This window comes from Lynx rufus, unplaced genomic scaffold (genome assembly GCF_022079265.1).
Source record: "Lynx rufus isolate CCGP_SWC_20201006 ecotype Redwood Valley unplaced genomic scaffold, mLynRuf1.p SCAF_23, whole genome shotgun sequence".
NCBI lineage: Eukaryota > Metazoa > Chordata > Mammalia > Carnivora > Felidae > Lynx > Lynx rufus.
Genome location: NW_025814838.1, coordinates 14343872 through 14364011, shown reverse-complemented (window position 1 = coordinate 14364011; position 20140 = coordinate 14343872). Strand labels below are relative to the sequence as shown.

Genomic DNA, 20140 nt, shown 5'->3' with positions numbered 1-20140 from the left:
GAGCTCGCGCCCGTTCCACCCCCCCTTCCCTCCTCTGCCCGCCCTCCTTCCCCTCCCCCTCCCCCTCTCCTCCTGCCCTCCCTTCATTCCACAAGTGTTGCTTCGCTCTCTCCAGCGCACTTGGCGAGCTGGAGAGGTGAGAGGGATCCTGCGAGCCGGCGCAGGGCGGCGAGTCCGGAGCCGCCGGCCAAGGCGAGGCGCGGACAGACCGACGCTCCCCTGCTCTCCGGCCCCCGCCTCTCCCCGTAGCCGGCCGGACCTGCACCCCGCGCTTGCCCCCGCTCATCCTCCCCCCGCCCGGTCAGGCGCGCTCCTCCCCGGCCGGCCCCTCGGCGCGCGGCGCGCTGGAGGCGAACGCGGGCTGAGCCGAGCGCAGTGGCCGCCGACCACCGAGCGCCCCGCGCCGCTCCCTGCATGTGCGGCCCGCGGCGGCTCGCAGCCCCCGGCAGCAGCCTCGGCAGCTTCGGCCGCGCCTCGAGAGGCGGCTGCAGCGGCTCCAGCGGCGGCCGAGCGGCCGAGCCCGGGCTGGGAGACACGATGCGCCGCGTCCTCCGGCTGCTCCTCGGCTGCTTCCTCACCGAGCTGTGCGCCCGCGTGTGCCGGGCGCAGGAGCGAGCGGGGCACGGGCAGCTGGCGCAGCTGGGCGGCGTGGTAGTGCTGGCGGGGGGCAACCGGTCCGGGGCCGCCTCCGGAGAGGCCGGCGAGGGCGCGGGGGCCTCGGACGCGCCCCCGACCCGGGCGCCCACGCCGGACTTCTGCCGGGGCTACTTCGATGTCATGGGCCAGTGGGACCCGCCGTTCAACTGCAGCTCGGGCGACTTCATCTTCTGCTGCGGGACTTGTGGCTTCCGGTTCTGCTGCACATTTAAGAAGCGGCGACTGAACCAGAGCACCTGCACCAACTACGACACTCCGCTGTGGCTCAACACCGGCAAGCCCCCCGCACGCAAGGACGACCCCCTGCACGACCCCACGAAGGACAAGACCAACCTGATCGTTTACATCATCTGCGGGGTGGTGGCCGTCATGGTGCTTGTAGGCATCTTCACCAAGCTGGGGCTGGAGAAAGCGCACCGGCCGCAAAGGGAGCACATGTCCAGGTGGGCTGCCTCCCCTCCCCCCGCCGCCTCCCCTCCAGGCGCCGCTCTCCCTCGTCTTCCCTCTCCACCTTTCCCTGGGCAATGGCGCTTCCCCCACCCCCCACGCGTCTCCGCTGGGGGAGGTCGCCCGGGAAGCCAACTTCGGCTCCCCGCGCGGAGAGGGGGCGCTGGGCTCCGCACAGGTGTGGACTGGAGCGCGTGTGTGTATGGGGGGGGGGGGTCTCTGCACCCGTCACCCTCCCGCCGCCCCCTCCCGCCTAGGATTGAAGCGGGTCTGAGACACACACAGCCCGGCAGCCCGCGGCCCCGGAGTCTTGGGTTTTGGGGAGGGGTCTACCCCTCGGATTCCAGACGCTAGCTTCTAGGTAAACAGGGCAGGCGGGCCCGAAAGGGAAGGGGGGCGTGTGTGAGCCCGCGCGCGCGCGTGTGTGTGAGGGAGGGAAGGAGTGTGTGCCGCCTGCAACTCGTAAGGCTCGCGAAAAAGAGGCGAGGGAGGTGGAGAGAGAGAGAGAGGGGAGGGAGGGCGAGAACAAAAGCCTTGCCTGGAGCGGCCGCCTCTCTCTCCCTGAGCTGCCAGGTCCCCGGAATCGGGACCTCGGTTGCCTCCCGGCCACCCGCACCCCTCGCCCCTTTCCGCCGTCGCCACCTCTCCCTGCTGGGGGCCGGGGCCTTCGCCGCACGCTGCGCCCCTTGCAGGGGGTTGGCGCGGACTCCAAGGGCGGGAGCCCCCCTCCCGCCCCCCTGATTCGTCAACTTTCCTGGTTGCCTTATTCATTATGCAAGTCCCAGCGCCAGCAAGTCGCAGCAGATGGGAGAAGGCATTTGGGGATTAATGGAGCTATTTGCCTTTTGCTTTTTTTAAAAGTGTCTAAATTGATTCGCACAACCCAGTAACTTTGGAGGCCGAGAACGCAACCCCCAGGACTCAGCCCCCAGACCCGACGGAGGCCAGGGTTGGCGTGAGGTCTGGGCGAGCGGGGTTGGGGAGCGACTGGCGGTCTTGGAACGGCTGGATGGCTGGGCGCTAGCTAGCTCGAGCTTCTTGCCGAGTGTAGGCAACGGGGGTCGCCATGGGTCCCCCCCCCCGACACACACCCTCCCCACACCTCCGGCGGGGGCCCATGTGTGCTCGTGTGGATGCACGAGCTCCGTGCGCCTGCCTAAAAAATCTGAACAAAGAGACCCACCAAAAATAGGCGAAGGAACATTACCACCTCACTAGTAATTATTTTCTATTTATACGCAGAGTATCCGATGATTCTTTCTTTCTTTTCCCCAGAGGGGAGGGATTTGGGGCAAGAGGTGAGGAAGTTCCTCTTGGTTTGGGTCAGCAGGGAGGGGTGGGTGGATGTTGGGGTCTTGAAGCACAAAAGTAAGCTTCCAGGGGATTCAGGAAACCCTGACCCACCGAGCGAGAAACACGCTGGCCCCGCCCACCTCCTGCACCCCCAAGAAGCCCTGTCGCCAGCCCCACAGGCCGGAGTTTCACTTCCCCGCAGTCCCCGCCAGTCCCTGTAGCTTCCTGGGGTCTGTGTTGAGGTGAAGGAAGAGTACGGAGGCAGGACTGCGGCAGGCGGCGGGTGTCGCCTTGGTAGGGAGAGAGTCCCCCAGGGAGAGGTAGCCTGCCTTGCAGATTCGGGTTAATTCCTCTGCTGAAGTATCCACTGAGCCTTTCCCTTGCAAACCAGCGCTTACAGAAGCCCTCCTGGGTGTTTGGGTGGGGGGTGGAGGAGGGGAGGAAAGGCGGGAGAAGGGGAGGTGGGAGGGTGCCAGCGGAGCTAAGGGTGGGCGGCTCCCTTTGGCCTGCGGCGGGAGAAGGTGATGTGTGATCTTCAGGCTCCGCGTGATCTGGGTATTCCTGTCGAGAGCGCTCCACCGCCGACCTGAGGGCCCAGGAGCGACTCCCATTCCTGTCCTGCCACCTTGCAGCTCTTGTCTGGAGAAAAAGAGTCCCCCCTCCCCCCCCCCCCCCCAGCTTGGTCAGTTGTGGCCACTTCTGCAGGGACCACTAAAGGGCTGCTTGGGGGTGGCATCGCGGGCCACCCAGTCCTCTGATAACAGAGCCTGGCCACAGGACTCTCCGGGTACACTTTGGAAATTCCAGAATGCGGTAGAAGTACATTCTCTTGAAGAGAAAGTATAGTTGATTTTTATTGGCAGTTTCCACCCTGTGGTTTTCAACCCCAGCTGCTGTTTAGGACCACCTGGAGTGCTTTAAAAAAAAAAAATCGTGTTGCTAGGGGCCCCGCCCTCGACAATTTCCTTCAGAATCTCTAGGGTTGCTGAGTCTGTGTACTTTTGTAAAGCTCTCTAGGTTTTCCAGCGTGTGGACAGTTACCATTACAGAAGATGAAGGAACATTTGCCAAGCACCGTATTAGGGTGTGTGTGTGTGTGTGTGTGTGTGTGTGTGTGCACGTGCATGTGTGTGTAAACACGCCTTTAGTGTGCACAGCTGCCCTAGGAGACAAGTGCTGTCAATTCCCACTGATAGATGAGAAAATCACGGTTCAGGTTGGATGGCTTCTCCAAGGTCACACAGTTATAAAACTGCAGTCCCCAGGCCCCTGATTTCAACGGTGTTTTCAGTGCCAGTGAGCATTGGATGGGGGTGGGGGTGGGGGTGGGAGCTTCCTAAAATGCACATTCTTGTGTTCTGTCGGGAAAGGTTCTGGGTCAGTAAAGGTCTGGGAGGAGCCCCAGAAATCCGCATGTAACAGTCTCCCTGAATGGCTCTTCAAAAGTGGCCTTGACGTTCTTGAGGAAGACCGTTCTTGAGTTTGGGACTATTTTTTACATTCTTGGGAATGGATGAATTAATCCAAGGCCACTCCCTTATTTGCATTTGGTTGTGTGTTTTCAGCACGTATTTCTGCTTTGTGTATTTGTGGTGCTGGGGGCTGCCCCAAGGACCGTCCAAATGCGTGTTGCACTGTGTGTGTGCAGTTGTTCATTTCAAGTCCTGGTCACAGCCATGAGCTCATTGGGTTTTGCTTGTGGGGGCCAGGGGGTACCTGGGTGGGGTGCACCCAGCCACCTGAGAGCTTCTGGGTGCAATTAACGTCTCAGCCACAGCCTCTTAATTTGTTTTGTCTTGGGCTGTGCGGGTCACTGAGATGAGGGGTTCATTCTCATTTCATCGGAAAGCACCCCTGGGTCACCAATTGCTCCTGGTGACCCGTGCGCTTGTGGTATCCCGGAAGAGGCCTCCGTGATGTCGGTTTTCAGACCCAGAGTCCTGGGCATGTTGGCTGCTCCCTTCTGGGCCGACTGGGACCTGATAACAGGAGAAAGTAGCTAACTCCAGGAGCTGCGGGGGTCTCACCCACGATATCAGAAGAGCTTCAGAGACCCTCATTCACCAGCCAGAGCAGCATTACATCCAGCCACTGTGGATCGGAACAAGTGACTGCAAACAGTGGCCGGCTGTGGTTACCCAACCATGCAGGCATGTTTTGTTTGGTCTGCAAGGTGTGGCTATTTATGTGTTCTTATTTTTATTTTAAAGTTTCACTCTCTCTCTCTGTTTTTTTTTTTTTTTTTACGGTGAAACATTTTGCACATACAAAAGAAAAAACTTGAAACATAAAAATGTCTTTAGGGTTTGTCACTCCCGGTACGACTGCCATTTGGAGCCGGCTCATTCTCAGTAGTGGGGGGGGCTGTTCTGTGCATCGTAGGGGGTCTGGCAGCACGCTTCGACTCCACCCACTATGCCAATAGCACCCCCCTTACAACCCACCTGTGACAGTTAAAAAAAAAATGTCCTCAGTCATAACCACATGTCATCTGGGGGTAGAATCACCCCCAGTTGAGAGTTACTAATCCAGGCCACACAATTATTAGTATTTTGTCATGTTTGCTTTAGTACACACTCTGTATTTTCTTTTCCTCTGTCCCTTTCTCCCTCCCTTTCCTTTTCCTGTGTTTCTTGGCTGAAACATTTGAAAACGAATTGCAGACATGGCACTTCATCCCTAAATACTTCAGCGTGGATTGCCTAAGAACAAGGACATTCTCCCCCATGACACAATCCTAGGATCACCCTCGAGAAGAAGGGCAGAAAGTCTGTCATACCATCAAGTAGCCAATCAGGGTAACATTTTCCTGGTCGTACCAAAGATGTCCTCTGGAGCTTGAGCTCCCAAACTCGGATCCGGTCAAGGCTCACTGCATCCGCCTGTAAAATTTCTTCAGTCTCTGTCATACATTGTGTTTTAAAACCAACTTAGAACTAAGGAGATTTCACGTAGAAATCCCGATTCCTGACTTCTCTTGAGAAATCGGTAGTTTGGACAACACTGATGTGCATTTTCCCAGGGAAGCTGTTGGTTGCCACCCAGTGGTGAGTTCCCTCTTTAGGAAGCTCTCAGGTTGGCCTCTGTCTCCACCCCCACTCTGGAGTCCCTGGAGACTCAGTCGAGCCTACCTCAAGTCAGATGTCTGGAGATTCCATCCAGTCTGGCCGCTTAGGAGCTGTGTGACCTTGGGAACGTGACTTCACCTCTCTGAGTTTTAGATTCTTGTCTGTAGAATGAGACCCTGGTGATCCCTATGTCCCAGGCTCGTGCGAGGTTTCACTGAGACTGGGCTTGGGAGGCCCTTAGCACAGGACCTCTTTATGGTCACTGCTCAGCAAGTTTTACCCCCTTGCCATCACCCTTATTACTGGAATTTTCTACCCCTTACCTGCCAAAGGGGTAAATGTTGTAGTCTGAAACTCAGTACCTAGTCCTTGCCCTGTTCCATCTTTTAAGCTGTGTGGCATTGGTCCAGTCTCCTAACTCCTTCAGAGTTAAGCAGCAGAGGGGGACAGGTTCAGAATAGGAGAGAAGACCCGGGAATGGCCTCATTAAATGCCTTGCAAAGTGTTGGCCTGGGTGATATGAAAGAAGCCTTGTCCAGCCTGCTATTTCACCACGAGCTTGTGTATAAGTGCTCATTTAATTCCAGGCCCTGCCCCAGTGAGGCAGGCCTTAGGACAGTGTGCCTCTGAAGAGGCACAGATTGCTTTCCGTGAGGATGAACGAGGCCCTGGGGAGTGGAGGAGTCAGACTTCCAACCCGGACAGTCTGAGGCCAGGGCACAGGTCCCTGACCACTAGGCTGCACGGCCTTTGAGTGGACACGTGCTGGACTAACGTGCTCTCAGATTGCAGAGAAGTGCTTGCTGTTCTGCAAATGGCGACACGTGCAGGGGGGCCAGTTCAAGGAGCCCCTGTAAGATCAAGACCAGGAGTGTTTCCTGCCTCTGCCCCTGGCAGGGCCAGCGCCCTTGGAAGGAGCCGTTGATGAGAAGCGACCCTGGGGGCAGGAATGTGTGTTTGAAGCTCCATACGCTTCAGACCAGTAGGGAACACATGTCATTATTTTGCCCACCTTCAAACAGAATCAGAAATCCAAGTGGCACATTGCACAGCACAGTGTCCCGGGTGCTTTTCAAACACGCTTCAGAAGAGCTGGAGTCCCTTTTAAAGAGGCGGCATCAACCGATAAACGTCTCCCCTCCTTTTGCCTTTTCTCTCTTCCCGCTGCCCCTTTTCCCTGCATGTCTGTGGTTACCCTCTGGCTTTGACCAGCTCCCCAGCTTAGAGAAACCCTTGCAGGCAAATCTTGTTGCCCATCGAGAAGTCTCTATAAATTCTTGCTCGTGGCAGGTTACTTCTCTTTGGGCGATGGAGTCCTTGCATTTTAGCAGTCACCTTCAGTGGGGTATATACTTGACCCAGTAAAAGGCACATATTTTAAGTTTAAGTGTGGTTTCAGGAGCTTTGCCTCTACCTGTGTAACCACCACTCCAGAAAGTCACCTCATGCCCACGGCCCTTGCGTTCTTGAAAAAGTAAAAGACGCTTCAGAGGAAATGTTCCGGAATCCTATTCAGGTGTTTAAATGTCAGAACATAGTTTAGACCTTGGGATTCCTGGGAGCTTTGAAGCCAGATGAGGAGGTTCTGAGCTCTGTTTGGGAATGTTGGGGTCTTTTATTTGCTCGCTGTGATTGGAAAGTGAAGGAACACCGTATTCTCTTTTTGTTCCTCAAATATGCCAAGCTCATTGCTACCTTGGAACTGTCGCGTTGGCTTGGCTCGAATCCTCTGTCAGACCTCATGCGCTGGCTCCCTCGCCATTGAGGTCTCCCCTCTGGTGTCGCCTTCTCCGAGAAGCCGTCCCTGATGACCCTGACGACTCAGTTACTACTGCCCGCCCCCCTCCGGCTCATCGCCTGGTGTTTCTTGCTTCATTACAGCCTAAAATTAACTTATTAATTTCCTGGTTTGCTACTTGATTATGTGTATCTTTGCTTTACTGTCCAAAGTAAGGAGTGTGGGGACACCACATCTCTTCTGTTGTATCCTCAGTGCCTAGAACAGTATCTGCCACGGACAAAACCAGTATCTGGTTTCTGACATCATAATTTACAAAAGAAAGTATCTTGTCTTTTGTTCATTCATTCACCCATTTGTGTATTCATTTCATAGGTATTTATTGAGCACCTATGGCATACCTAGTACTGTTTTGAGAGCTATAAGAGAATGGTGACATTACAGACGCAATCCCTGCACTCAAAAGAGCTAACAGTCAAATGGCACGAGACAAGTAACACACAAGTACATCTAGAAAGAAATTGACGCTAAATTGAAACTTAGGAAATTGCCAATATTCAATCATCTATGACCACAAAAATGGCAATGTTTCAAGGTAATTGTTCTGAACTGGGACAAGGGATATCAAAGAAAAGTGTAGTTTCTTTAGTAAGGTACCTGTATTAGTTATGGTTCTCCAGAGAAACAAAACCTGTAGGAGATATATATATAGAGAGAGAGAGCAAGAGTGAGATACATGATGTGGACTTGCCATTAGGAAGTCTGAAATCTGCAGAGCTGACATCCCAGTTTGAAGGCTGTCAGGCAGGAAAATTCCCTTTTACTCAAGAGAGGGTGGGACTTTTGTCTCTGCATGCCTTCAACTGATTAGATGAGGCCCACCCGAATGCTAGAGGGCAATGTACTCAGTCTGTTGAATGTCACTGTTCATCTCATCCAAATGCACATTCTCCGATGCATCCATGATGATATTTGACCAAATATTTGGGCACCCTGTGCCATAGTCAAGTGGACACTTAAAAGCTACCATTATAGTTCTTTTAGGGACTTAGTACTCAGAGTATGTCCTGTGGAGCCATCTCATTTTTGTGACCTGGGAGCTTGAGTGGAAGAATCTCATGCCCTGCCTCAGACTTACTGAAATAGAATCTACATTTTTAACAAGACCCCGAGGTAGCACGAATGCACACGGTTTGAGAAGCACCCAAACTATGTGCCGCAAATAGATGGCAAATCCTTGGGAATTTGGTTTATAGCACATAGTTGGTGATGTCCATTGTCTTATTTATGAAGCTTTTTGGACACGTATTTTAACATGTTTTTTGGTCTGTACCCTAATCGATACACATTTGTTGTACTAATAAGTATGTGCATGGACCAGTGAACAGTTGTTAGGTACATTGTAAAGCATACATAAAAACAAATTTTAAGCTGAGCTGAAGGTGCAGTAAATATTAAAGTCTGTTGGTAAGCATGATGACGTCATGCAATCATTAGCTAATGTCAAATCATGATGTTTGTTGAGGATGAAACTTACCATTAATAAACAGTCCACATTTTGAATATTTTTCATGAGAATTTTGACTGTTTTTGGCTGACTTGGCTTTGATCTGAATAGAACATTGTTGTTTTTAACCTTGTAACGAGCTAGCTGTTGAAGAAAAGTGGAGAGGCAATGCAATTGTTTTCTTTTTATGTGTATATATAAAATTTACTGGTTTCCATACAATACCCAGTGCTCATCCCAACAGGTGCCCTCCTCAATGCCCATCACCCACAACGCGATTGTTTTCTTGTGCTTCCTCTATCAGAATTTTCTTCAGCCTGTGGTTTTGTTACGGTTGGAGGGGCGGTGGTGGTGGTTAAGCCATGCGCCTGCTCAGTGATGGTTAGCCTTGCTAAACCTAGATAATGTATCTGCCTATCCCCTTTAGGGGGGCACATAGCTGTAATATGGGCAATGCACCCCAGTCACCGTTCTTGGTCTGAGCTTCCTGATTCTCGCTGGCTGACGTGGGCATCTCAAGTGAGGGTGCCAGCATCCATACCCGTATTGCATTGATTCCTCACTTGAACGACTAAAGACCATACACAGGAGTTCTTGGATTTCCTGTCCTTATGCCGAATCATTTTTTTGTGGTGCGTAGAGTGAGTGGACTCTACTTTGAAGGCTGCTTTTCCAGGATATGGAGGCCTCTTAAGAACTCTCATCTCCATTGCATGCCCTGGGAAGGGCTGTCTTGGGGAAAAGCATCCCTGGCTTTTGGGCTGGGTTTTCAGGAATTTCAGCACCCCAGAGAGGCCCAGGGAATGTGCAGATAGCTGCGCTGACCGAGTTCGTGGTAGCTGTCCTGATAACTTACCCTGCTAACCTCTTGAAAGCCTGAATAACATGGAATTCTGGGGGGGACTCCTTAGAGGAACTGGTGAAAGCTATGGCTCCTTGCTTGAGAAAAATGCACAAACAAAATTTCCATTCAATTCCCGAGGGGTCCAGGGACCCCCGGAAGTTCATGATGAAGATCCTGTTTAGAAGTGAAAAAGGCATATCAGGTTTGGAGCACCCGCTTTACCTCAAACCTTCCGTTTCCTGCAGCCTCCTTGAGTTTCAAACTCTGCTTACAGCCCAGAGTGAGGAAGGAGGCTGAACTCTAATTTCAGAGACACTCGGGTTTGTATCTCAGTCCCTGCAGTGATGCGCCGGGTGAACTTGAACAGTTTTTTTTTGCTCCATAAAATGGGTAGGATAATCCTCACCTTGAAAGCTCCCTTCCTTATTGCCTATCCTCCAGCTTCATTGGCCTTTTGGATTGTACTTCAAGTATATGAACTCTTTACTGCCCCAGGGCCTTTGCATTTGCTGCTCCAGCTGCCAGGAAGTTTCTTTCCATCACCTTTACACGACCAACTCCTTCTTACAGTTCAGGGCTCACCTCAAATGTCAACTCCTCAGGAAAGCTTTTCCTGGCCACCTTATCTCTCCCTCTCTCTCTCTCTCTCTCTCTCTCTGTCACTTTATGTAGAATTTTAGAAAAGTGTACAATTCAGTGGTTTTTGACATATTCATAAATTGAAGCAACTATCACTCCTGTCTGATCCCAGAACATTTTCATGGTTGAAAGTCCATATACATTCCAGAGCCACTCCTCAGTCCTCCTTATCTCCAGCCCCTGGCCACCACTGGTCTCCTTTTTATCTCTATGGATTAACCCTTTCTGAACACTTAATGGAAATAGAATCACGTACCCCGTGGCTTTTTGGGTCCTTTGCAAGGAGCTTCAAGTTTCCAGGTTCCATCCATGTTGTAGCAGGTGTCGATGTTTCCTTCCTTTTTGTGGCTGAATCATACTCCACTGCATATAACACCTTCTGCGTGTCCATTCATCAGTTGATTTGGGTTGTTTCCACTTTGGGGCTGTTGAGAATAAGGCTGCCATGTGCCAGTGTTGCTTGATTGTGTTATACTTTTTATTTATTTATTTATTTTAATTTTTAATTTTTTTTAATGTTTATTTTTGAGACATAGAGAGACAGAGCATGAACGGGGGAGGGGCAGAGAGAGAGAGGGAGACACAGAATCCAAAGCAGGCTCCAGGCTCTGAGCTGTCAGCACAGAGCCCGACGCAGGGCTTGAACCCACGGACCGCGAGATCATGACCTGAGCCGAAGTCAGACGCCTAACCGACTGAGCCACCCAGGCGCCCCACGTGTTATACTTTTTAAAAATTTATTTAACGCGCATATATTTTTTTATCCTGTCCCCTAGAATACAAGCTTTGGTAAGACAGTGATCTTGTGCATCTTGCACACTGGCTGTGTTCCCAGAGCTCTGACTAGTGCCTGGCACATAGTAGGCAATGGATATTTGTTGAGTGAATGAGTGAATGATTGGGAGCTGTCGTTATTGTCTTGCGTCTTGGCACGCTCAGTCTTTTCCTCTAATGCGCGAGGGACTCTTGCTGTGTCCCCTGTAGTTCACATCTGACACTTCTCACCCGCTGTGGTTTTTGGGGCATTGTCTCCTTGCCCCCTGAGCAACCACTCATTCCCCGAGCTTGGGGCCTCCGTGAGCCTAACACAGGCTCAGACTTGGATGTGCACCTGAAACCTCAGGTGGCTGCCCCTGGAGTTTCTGAGTCAGTAGGTCTGGGTGGACCTGAAAATTTGCCTTTTAACGTGCTCCCAGGTGATGCTGGTGCCACTCGTTGGCAGACATTGTTTGAGAATCGATGCTATATGGGGTGGTGGGGGGGCTAAATTTCAGCCGGCAGGCTGACCTCTCGCAAACAGCTCTCCTTCCGTCTCTGTCTCCCTCGATGTGGACTCAGAGGGTTCTGGTTGGTTAGGAGCATCTGGATGTATCCTGAACCATGGCAGTATGACTTGTGGGTGTGTACCCTGAGAAGCTCTCCCTGGTCCAAGAGGAGGCATGAATGAGGGTGCCTATGGCTATGTTGTGTTCAGAGGCAGGGAGGTGCTGAGCGTCTCGGTGCCCATAATTAGGGAAATATTAGGGAAATGGCTAAGCAGGGCTGATACTCGTCTGCTTCTCCATGAAACCACTGGGGAAAGGAGATTCACACTTAGCACCTTGGCTAGCTCTCCTGTCGCGCAAAGAGGAAGAAGCAGAATGAGGTTTGTGGTCAAAACACGGCTCGTGTCAGAGATGCATACCTGTGCAGTTATACCCACAATAGTACATATCGTTCAAGGATAATCCTGTCTCAGGAATGACCTGGTGGAGCGTAGGCCGAGAGGCAGACGTGGGGTGGTGAGGTCTGACCTTAGATGTGGTATCCGCTTGGCACTTACCTCTGTTCTGCTCTCTGTGCAAACGCTGAGCGGCTTTACTAAGGTTACATCTAATTGTGAAGGTCAGCGTTCTGGGTGAACGGTGTACCCCCGCCCCATAACAAAAGCTTTTTTAGAGTCCTGGTCTTGTGGTCCTCAGAATGTGACGTTATTGAGGAATGGGATTTTGCACATGTAAGGACTTGAGATGAGCTTATCCTGGAGGAGGGTGCGCCCCAACCCAGTATGACTGGTGTCCTTAAAAGCAGGTCTTCACGGGAAGACAGAGCCTCGTGAGACACACGGGGCAAAGAGGGAGGAAGAGCCTGGGGTGAGGCAGCTGCGAGCTAGCAGATGCCAGAGATTTCCACCAGAAATCCACCGGAAGCCAGGAGGAGGCAAGGGAGGAGTCTCCTAATGTCCTGATTTTGGACTTCTGGCCTCCAGAACTGTGAGACAGTACGTTTGTGTGGTTTGGGGCCACTTAGTGTGGGGCACTTTGTTACGGCAGCTGGGAGAAACTCACATAGTCACTCAACACCTCTCAACTGGTTTTCTTATTTGTCAAAGACAGCCGAAAGAATACTGACCCTTGGATGAGTGTCAAGGAGGCGAAACGTGACGATAAAACACAGTTGGTGACTCAGGTTGTAAGCTTGCCCTATGTCCCAGCTACTGATTAAGAGGGGCACCCACCTTGGGGGGTATGGATGGATCGTGCCAAATCCTCCCTAACTACAGGAAACCCAATGCACTCAGCGTACAGAGCTGTGAAAACGGACTCTTGTTCAAAGACCCATGCAACGGGCTGTGTGACTTTCAGCAGGTTAATTCACTTCTCTGAGCCTTTGTCCGCTCATCTGCAAAGAAGGAGTAATAAACCTCATAAGGTGTTTGTAAGCCCCTTAGTTAAGGCTTAACGTGATTCACACGGTGCCCCACTTGTGGTAAGCACCCTATAAATGTTATTTGTGGCTAATAGTGGACCACTGATGTACGTGGGGTGTGGTATCAGGTGTCAGCTATGAGGGGGGCTAAATTTATGGGGTGCAGACGCATTACATATATTCGTCATTCAATCCTCTCCACAGCTCTCTGCAAGGTAGGTGATATTGCTAATTACACATCTCTTGTGGGGAACGCGTGTCCTGTTTTGCATGAAGTCCTTATGTAATCTGTAATTGCAGTGATCTTCTTAACTTCCTGATGTCTTTTTCTCCCTCCCACCTCTAACGAGCATGGCAACTCCGTGGAGTAAGGGGCCTCGTCCTCCTAAGCACAGTGCTCAGAACACAACAGGTGCCAGTCATTGCGTTTGGAATGAACAGATTTCACTTCTTTCTCCTTTCAGGGCCCTTGCAGATGTCATGAGGCCACAGGGCCACTGCAACACCGACCCCATGGAGAGGGACCTCAACATTGTGGTTCATGTCCAGCATTACGAAAACATGGATACCAGAACTCCCATAAATAATCTTCGTAAGTATAGCTGTGTGGTCCGTTTCCAGCCCCACGTGGTGACCCAGGCAGTGGCCACGTGTCCAGATTGCATGGGATGTGTTTGGATTCATTAAGAGCTTTTCTGTTTGTTGCCTAGTTGCAAGTTTTCTTCCATCTCTCCAGATGAAGCTAGCTAGCTGTGTTCGGCATCATCTGATTTCATTTGGTTGGTGTTTCTGTTACAGATTGATCCATTCGGTTGGCTTCTGATGGTTGGTTCTTCCGTTAACTAATGGCCCTCTTGGTTGGTTCATCATGGGGACTTAGTTAACCAATGGGTTACTTGGTTGTTTCATTTTACGTAATCTGTTTGGCATTAACCCATTTTATTCGTTCATCTTGATCGGAAAATCGTTTAACCAGTGGTCCATTGGCTTATTTGCTTCCTGAGGTGGACCAGTTGTGACCTTTAGGCTTCATGCTGTTTTCAGTGAACAGACAGTAGTTCAGAAGAATTTGATCTCTTTTTCATAAAAAAGAGAGTTTCATAAAAATAATTGCAAACTACTCTGAGTATGTACACATGCACATACATGTGCATTTGTGTGTGTGGGGTCTTGACTTGTGGTTATGTTGCTTTGGGGTGCTTATTCCTTGCTATTATGTTTTCAAGTTACCCCCCACATGAAAGTAATGTGGAGGGCTTCATTTAAAATAACACAAGCCAGACAGTTTAAAGGATGTATTTAGTGGTGGCTGGAGGTTCTTAAAAACACGGCACATTTTATAGTCTGGGTCACCTTTGCTGAAGCCCCGTTACAAAAGTTGCATTAGTAGCTTATTTGCTGAATCACCATTTTGGACTGTTTGCCTACAAATTTTTATGCTTGATGGGTAGAGGAATAAATCTGAGGTATGTGACACAGGTGATGTAGTTTCTCTGATTCTGCATTGTGATAATTTTTCATAGGCTTGAAAATGTTGCCACATAGTTATCAAGTCAACGTTTACATGGTTCGGAAAAGGGCTACCAAATAGAATGTCTTAGGTTTCGCTGTATTCAATCATTTGGCATTATTTATTTATGAATTGGGTCATAGAACGGCGTGAGGAATGGCCACATTTTAGAGCGAAATACATCAGCAGTTGGAAGTTTTATGACCAAACCTCACAGCCCTGAAAGACACGGTAAATTGCACCAACTCGGAAATGGCAGTTGCTGAGTTCCATTCTGTCTCTGATGGAAATGAGCACATTCCCTTTCAGGTGTCACTGGGAAAGAAGCAGAACCTAGTTGTATGTGGGTCCCAGACGTCACACGTGAGAGAATGTGGTCACGGAGTAGACAAAGGTGAAATGGTGTGGAGTCCGTGGCTCTCCAAGGGGAGTTAACAAGTTTCTCGTGTGAAGTTGTAAGTTTTGTGGTGATTTTTGAATCAACGCTCAAACAGAATAACAAACGCACTGAAGTCACCCACGTTTCATCATTGCATTAGGCCAAAGGGCATGGAGCGTTAATGAATCTTGTTGAAATAAGGGACTTCTGTTAAAAGTTGTACTGGAGACAAATTACTGCTCAGAGATGGGTGTCCAGGCACTGAGGAATTCAGAAGTCTCTTGTGACAGACTAACTTGGTTTATTTATGATTCTTGCGTTTGGCCTATGTCTGAGCCTCAGTAATCAGAGATATTTATACCAATTAAAAAATGTCCTGTAATGTTCTCTTGGGTGGATGTACGCCAGAGCATTCCTGGTAGACTACAGAAGAGAATTCCAGGTCTACACAAACACTTACTGCATTCGTACGAGATGTTAATTTCCTATCCTGCTGCTGGGATGATCCAGTCCTTATTTCCTAGAATTTTTGGGAAGGTCTGGAAAGATAAGAAGCATATAGGTGTTCCTCCAATTTACATTAATCAGTTTAATTTTGTTTAAAATTTTGTTTAAAATGTATCTATTTTTGAGAGAGAGATAGAGCGAGCATGGGAGGGGCAGAGAGAGAGTTAGAGAATCCGTAGCAGGCTCCTGACTGTCAGTACAGGGTCTGATATGGGGCTTGAACTCACAAACTGTGAGTGAGATCATGACCTGAGCTGAAACCAATAGTCAGAAGCTTAACCGATTAAGCTTAACTGATTAACCGATTAAGCCACCCAGGGGCCCCTTAATCAGTTTAATTTTCACAGTTAATTTAGTAGTTGGTAGTAAAGATAGCCTTCCTTGTAATGATTTTGTCTTTTTATTGATTCACAAGAGCTATTTACATATTGTAGACACAGGGAAAATTTACATGTTCAGAAGAGGGAATGATTTTGGAAGTTCATTGACAGGCTAGGCCTAAATGACTGATATTTATCAATTATTGGGGCTTCAAGAGGCCAGGCAGTCACCAGAGCCCATTTTGACCCATAGAGAACTAGGAGAGAAGGAATTCATTCCAACTGAGAAGTTAGACCAGCTCTTGGTGCCAGAATTAGAATGCACCTATTGAATTGAACCCTTCTCTGGACATTGTGAGCAGTGAAGAGTTACCATTACCAAAAATGGAAAGAAAGGTGCATCCATTTATGATATACCAAGAGGGGGCACATCATGCCATTGTTGCGGTATTCTTCACTAAACATGCAAGTTACCAGACTTGACTGGGAATTCGATAACCCAAACTTGAGTGTCATTTTCATCTCTATTCAGTGACCCGCTCAACATAGCTTTCAGAGAATACTCATCTCCAATCTATTTCTCTTTCCTCATCTTTTTTTTTAATGTTTATGTATTTTTGAGAGAGAGACACACAGACCATAAACAGGGGAGAGGCAGAGAGAGAGGGAGACACAGAATCCAAAGCAGGCTCCAGGCTCTGAGCTGTCAGCACAGAGCCTGACATGGGGCTTGAACCGACGAACCATGAGATCATGACCTGAACTGAAGTCGGACCCTTAACTGACTGAGCCACCCAGGCAACCCTCTTTCCTCATCTTGATACTAATGCTAGACCCCTTTCTGATCTTTCCATTATGCCTTGGTCAAGCTAAGAGAATCAAAAGTCTGCAGAAATCCAGATATTTAGAAGGAAGGGACTGGAGGACCAGGGTAAAGGCAAATCCGGGTGGTGGGGGGGAAATCTTCAATGTGGGGAAATGTTGTCAACTTCCCTTTATACATTTCCTAGGGTTGATCTTTCCTGTGATATGCAAGACTTGCTTTTTTATCTGAAGATGAATTTTTCTTCAGCTGATGCTGTTCATGTTCTTTCCAGGCATTCAGTGATATTGCCTAAAAATATTTAGTCTGATAATCAAAAGGGCCTCGACCTCTTTGATGAACAGGATGTAGATTCAGATGAGATAGTGATTTTTCGCAAATGCTCCTCGGCTTCTGTATAATTATAGTTTGCTTTTGAAGGCACATTTTGTCCTCAAGTGCTATGAACGTGCTTCTATCTCCCCCACCCCAGCTTCCCAGCCTGCCAGGGACACTCCCCATGCTTTTCGGGAGTGCGGAGTAAATATAGGCTCCCTTGTGTCTTAAGGATGGGAGATGTGAGGGGGCACCTGGGTGGCTCAGTCGGTTAAGCCTCCTACTTCGGCTCAGGTTGTGATCTCAGGGTTTGTGAGTTCAAGCCCCATGTCGGGCTCTGTGCTGACAGCTCAGAGCCTGGAGCCTGCTTCGGATTTTGTGTCTCTGTCTCTCTCCGCCTCTCCCCTGCTCATGCTCTGTCTCCACCTCTCAAAAGTAAACATTAAAAAAAAAAAAAAAGGATGGGAGATGTGAGTGAAGGCTGTGGGTGCAAGGAGCGAGACCAGGTTAATGTTTCTCAGCTCATTTGTGTTAACAGCACACTTTCTAAAAACTATATGTAATTTTAATCTGGAAATAATTTTATATTTACAGAGAAGTAGCAGAGATAACACCCAGAGTTCTATATACTCCTCACCCACTTCCCCCTGATGTTAACATCATTCGTTACTGTGGTACACCTGTCAAAACTAAGACATTAACATTGGTACATTATTTTTAGCTAAACCGTGGATAGTGTTTGGGTTTCAGTAGTTCCTTTCCTTAGGTCCCTTTTCTGTTCCAGGATCCACAACAGGATGCTACATTGTATTTTGTACAGTCAGGCTGATAGTAGTATTTTGGTTGTGCAGTATTGTTTAATGATGTGGTAAAGACTGAAAACGGCACTAAATAAGTCAGCGGCAATTACAAAGCCTTTATTGCCACAGTAGAAAAAGTATCTCCCAGGGTCTATAAAAGCATCCACATAAAATTATTCCCCTGGTCAGTGTGGGAATAGAACCAGTTTATGTCTTCACTGTGCTCTCACAGAGGCTCGTGGGACAGAGTACCCTCTGTGTGTTTTACGCAAACACGTCACGCCTCTTTTGAATTGGGTTGATAGTACAATATTTACTTAGAAGGTGAGATCTCACCCCAGACTGAGGAGAAATGCTGGCTTGATGTTTCTGGACACAGAATCCATCAGAAAGACCAGAAATTCCAGCCTCAGCTCCCCCCTGACCACCCTCCTCACCTCCCCCCCCCCCCCACCGACCTCCAGGACCATTTCCCAGTGGGTTTACAGGGAACCAGATGAAAAGCAGATCCATGATTTAGCTTCTGAAGATGTTGTGCAGCTCATATCTAGGGCCAAATGGGTTTCCATTCATTTCCCATATTTACCAAGACACCCAAATGTCCTATACTTGACTTTTGGAGACACTGGCAGGGATATTCCCAAATATCTTTTAAAAAACGGGGGAATTTCATAATCGGGGCAGGTGTATAAGAGTAAAAATATATGTAAGATAGTGAAATATTAACAGTAACTTATATAGGCAGCATTCTACCCCGCACCTCCAGACTGAATGTTCAAAACCTTATTAGGTTGGTACTGTTATTTCCACCATCATAAAGGTGGGGAAACTGGGGCTCAGAGAGGTTAAATGACTTATCCAAAGTTCATACAGCTGCTAAATGGTAGAGCTGGGATTTAAACCGGGCCAGTGAGACCCCAAGGTCTGTGTTTCAACCACTCTACTATGTGACCTCTCCTTTGGGTACAGGTGTTTGCAGAAGGGGGAAGTCTTCCCCCCTAGGGGTTGAAGTGGTTGAAGGATTTGGGAAGTGAACCCTCAGATCCATTGGCCCTGCAGGAAAGAGAGCTGTCTCGAAAACACACTCCAGTGTAGGTCTTGTGATGAGTCCTTCCTTAGGAGGAACAGGAACGAACATTTACTGAGCACTTACTATGTGCCAGGCATTATGTTAAAGCTCTGGACGCATTAGCTCATTTTGTACTGAAAACAACCCGTGAACAGCCTTGCTCATCCCTGCCCCAGGATCTTTGCACTTGCTGTGCTCCCTGCCTGCAGAACCCTGCTCCCAGGCCTCTACCCTTTTATATCATACGCCTAAAGCTACCTCACTGGAGAAGACTTCCTTGTCTCCCTTTGGCCCACAAGCTCCCTACTGTTCCTCATTCCCCCATTATTTTCTTAATAACTTGTGTTCTTTCTGAAGTTGTCTTCTTCCTTATTTATGCCTCTTCCACTACCATGTAAACTGCATGAGAGCACATGCTTTGTATTGTGACAGCGACCCCCATACCGTGGGAACCGGGCTGGCTGACAGAAGCAGCCCCATCCAGTTTTGTCTAGTGAATGAAAAAGTCGATGGACAGGGTATCATTATTCCTGTTTCAGTGGAACAGTAGAACAGAAGGGGGGAAATATTGCATATTACTATTAATAAATATTACTATTATTGTTATTATTTGGTGGCCAAATACATGGGAGTCCATTCTATCTTTGTATTTGAAGATATCCATAATAAAATTAACCACGAAAGATCTTGTCCACGGTGTCATAGTTAATAGATACAGGAACCAGGATTCGTCCCCAGGTCTGTCTGACTATATAGCCTGAACTTTGTTGGATACACATGGATATCTTCTGGGGACTATGCAGGCTCAGGAAGGATAGGAATCAGGGCTACCTTCAGGACTTGAGCAGGTGGAGTGAGTAAAGCATCACTTTTGTCTTTAAGGCAGTTCACTGCTGTGTCTTTTAGTTCCTATTATGCAGAGAGAGAAAATGTGATTAGCTTCTGACCAGCCCGTGGGCTGGCTTCCCCTGGATCAGCTGTCTGACCCGGGTGCAGTCAGTTGGGTGGGGTGGAGAGTGTTTTAGCTCCTCTCATGGCCGTGGTGGAGCTGGTTCTCCAAGAAGGCCATCCTTGAGAAGTGGGGTGGAGATTGCTGTTTTAAGCTTTGTTGGGGTGGGGCAGGGGTTGTATTTGTTTTAGTCACCCCCGTATCTTCAGTGAAATGACACAGTGTTCAACAGGTGTTTGTTGGATGAAACAACACATGCATGGAAGAATGAATCTCTCCTCAGTGGAACCTGTTAGTAGGACCCTTGGGATTTTGAGTTTTGAGGGAACTTGGCTAATTCCGACTCTTGTGAGGCTCTCACTCTTTTCAACGAAGCCATGGCTACCAACGCTCTTGTTTCTGAAATGTGAGCATTCTTTTCCCCAATCAGGCAGACTAAGACTCTTCCGTCTGAAGATCTCTGACTGTTAGGGTTTTGGCACATGGGTCCGTACGTGGTAAAGTTACTAAGAGGTAGGGGTTGGGTCTGTAGTGGATTAACTAAACACATTTGTAGGTTCCGTGCAATGACTTGAATCAATTTTCTG

At 49.1% G+C, this 20140-nt stretch overlaps 1 protein-coding gene across 2 annotated transcripts in view; it reads left to right on the top strand.

Annotated features, from left to right (window-relative positions):
- Positions 1 to 537: 537 nt before the first annotated feature.
- Positions 538 to 20140, top strand: part of SHISA9 (shisa family member 9) — a 276964-nt gene continuing 257361 nt past the window's right edge. For both annotated transcript variants that reach the window (XM_047087128.1, XM_047087126.1), the window contains exons 1-2: positions 538 to 1100; positions 13346 to 13473. In XM_047087128.1, coding sequence (XP_046943084.1) covers positions 538 to 1100; positions 13346 to 13473 — 691 coding nt within the window. The remainder of the gene's footprint in view (positions 1101 to 13345; positions 13474 to 20140) is intronic.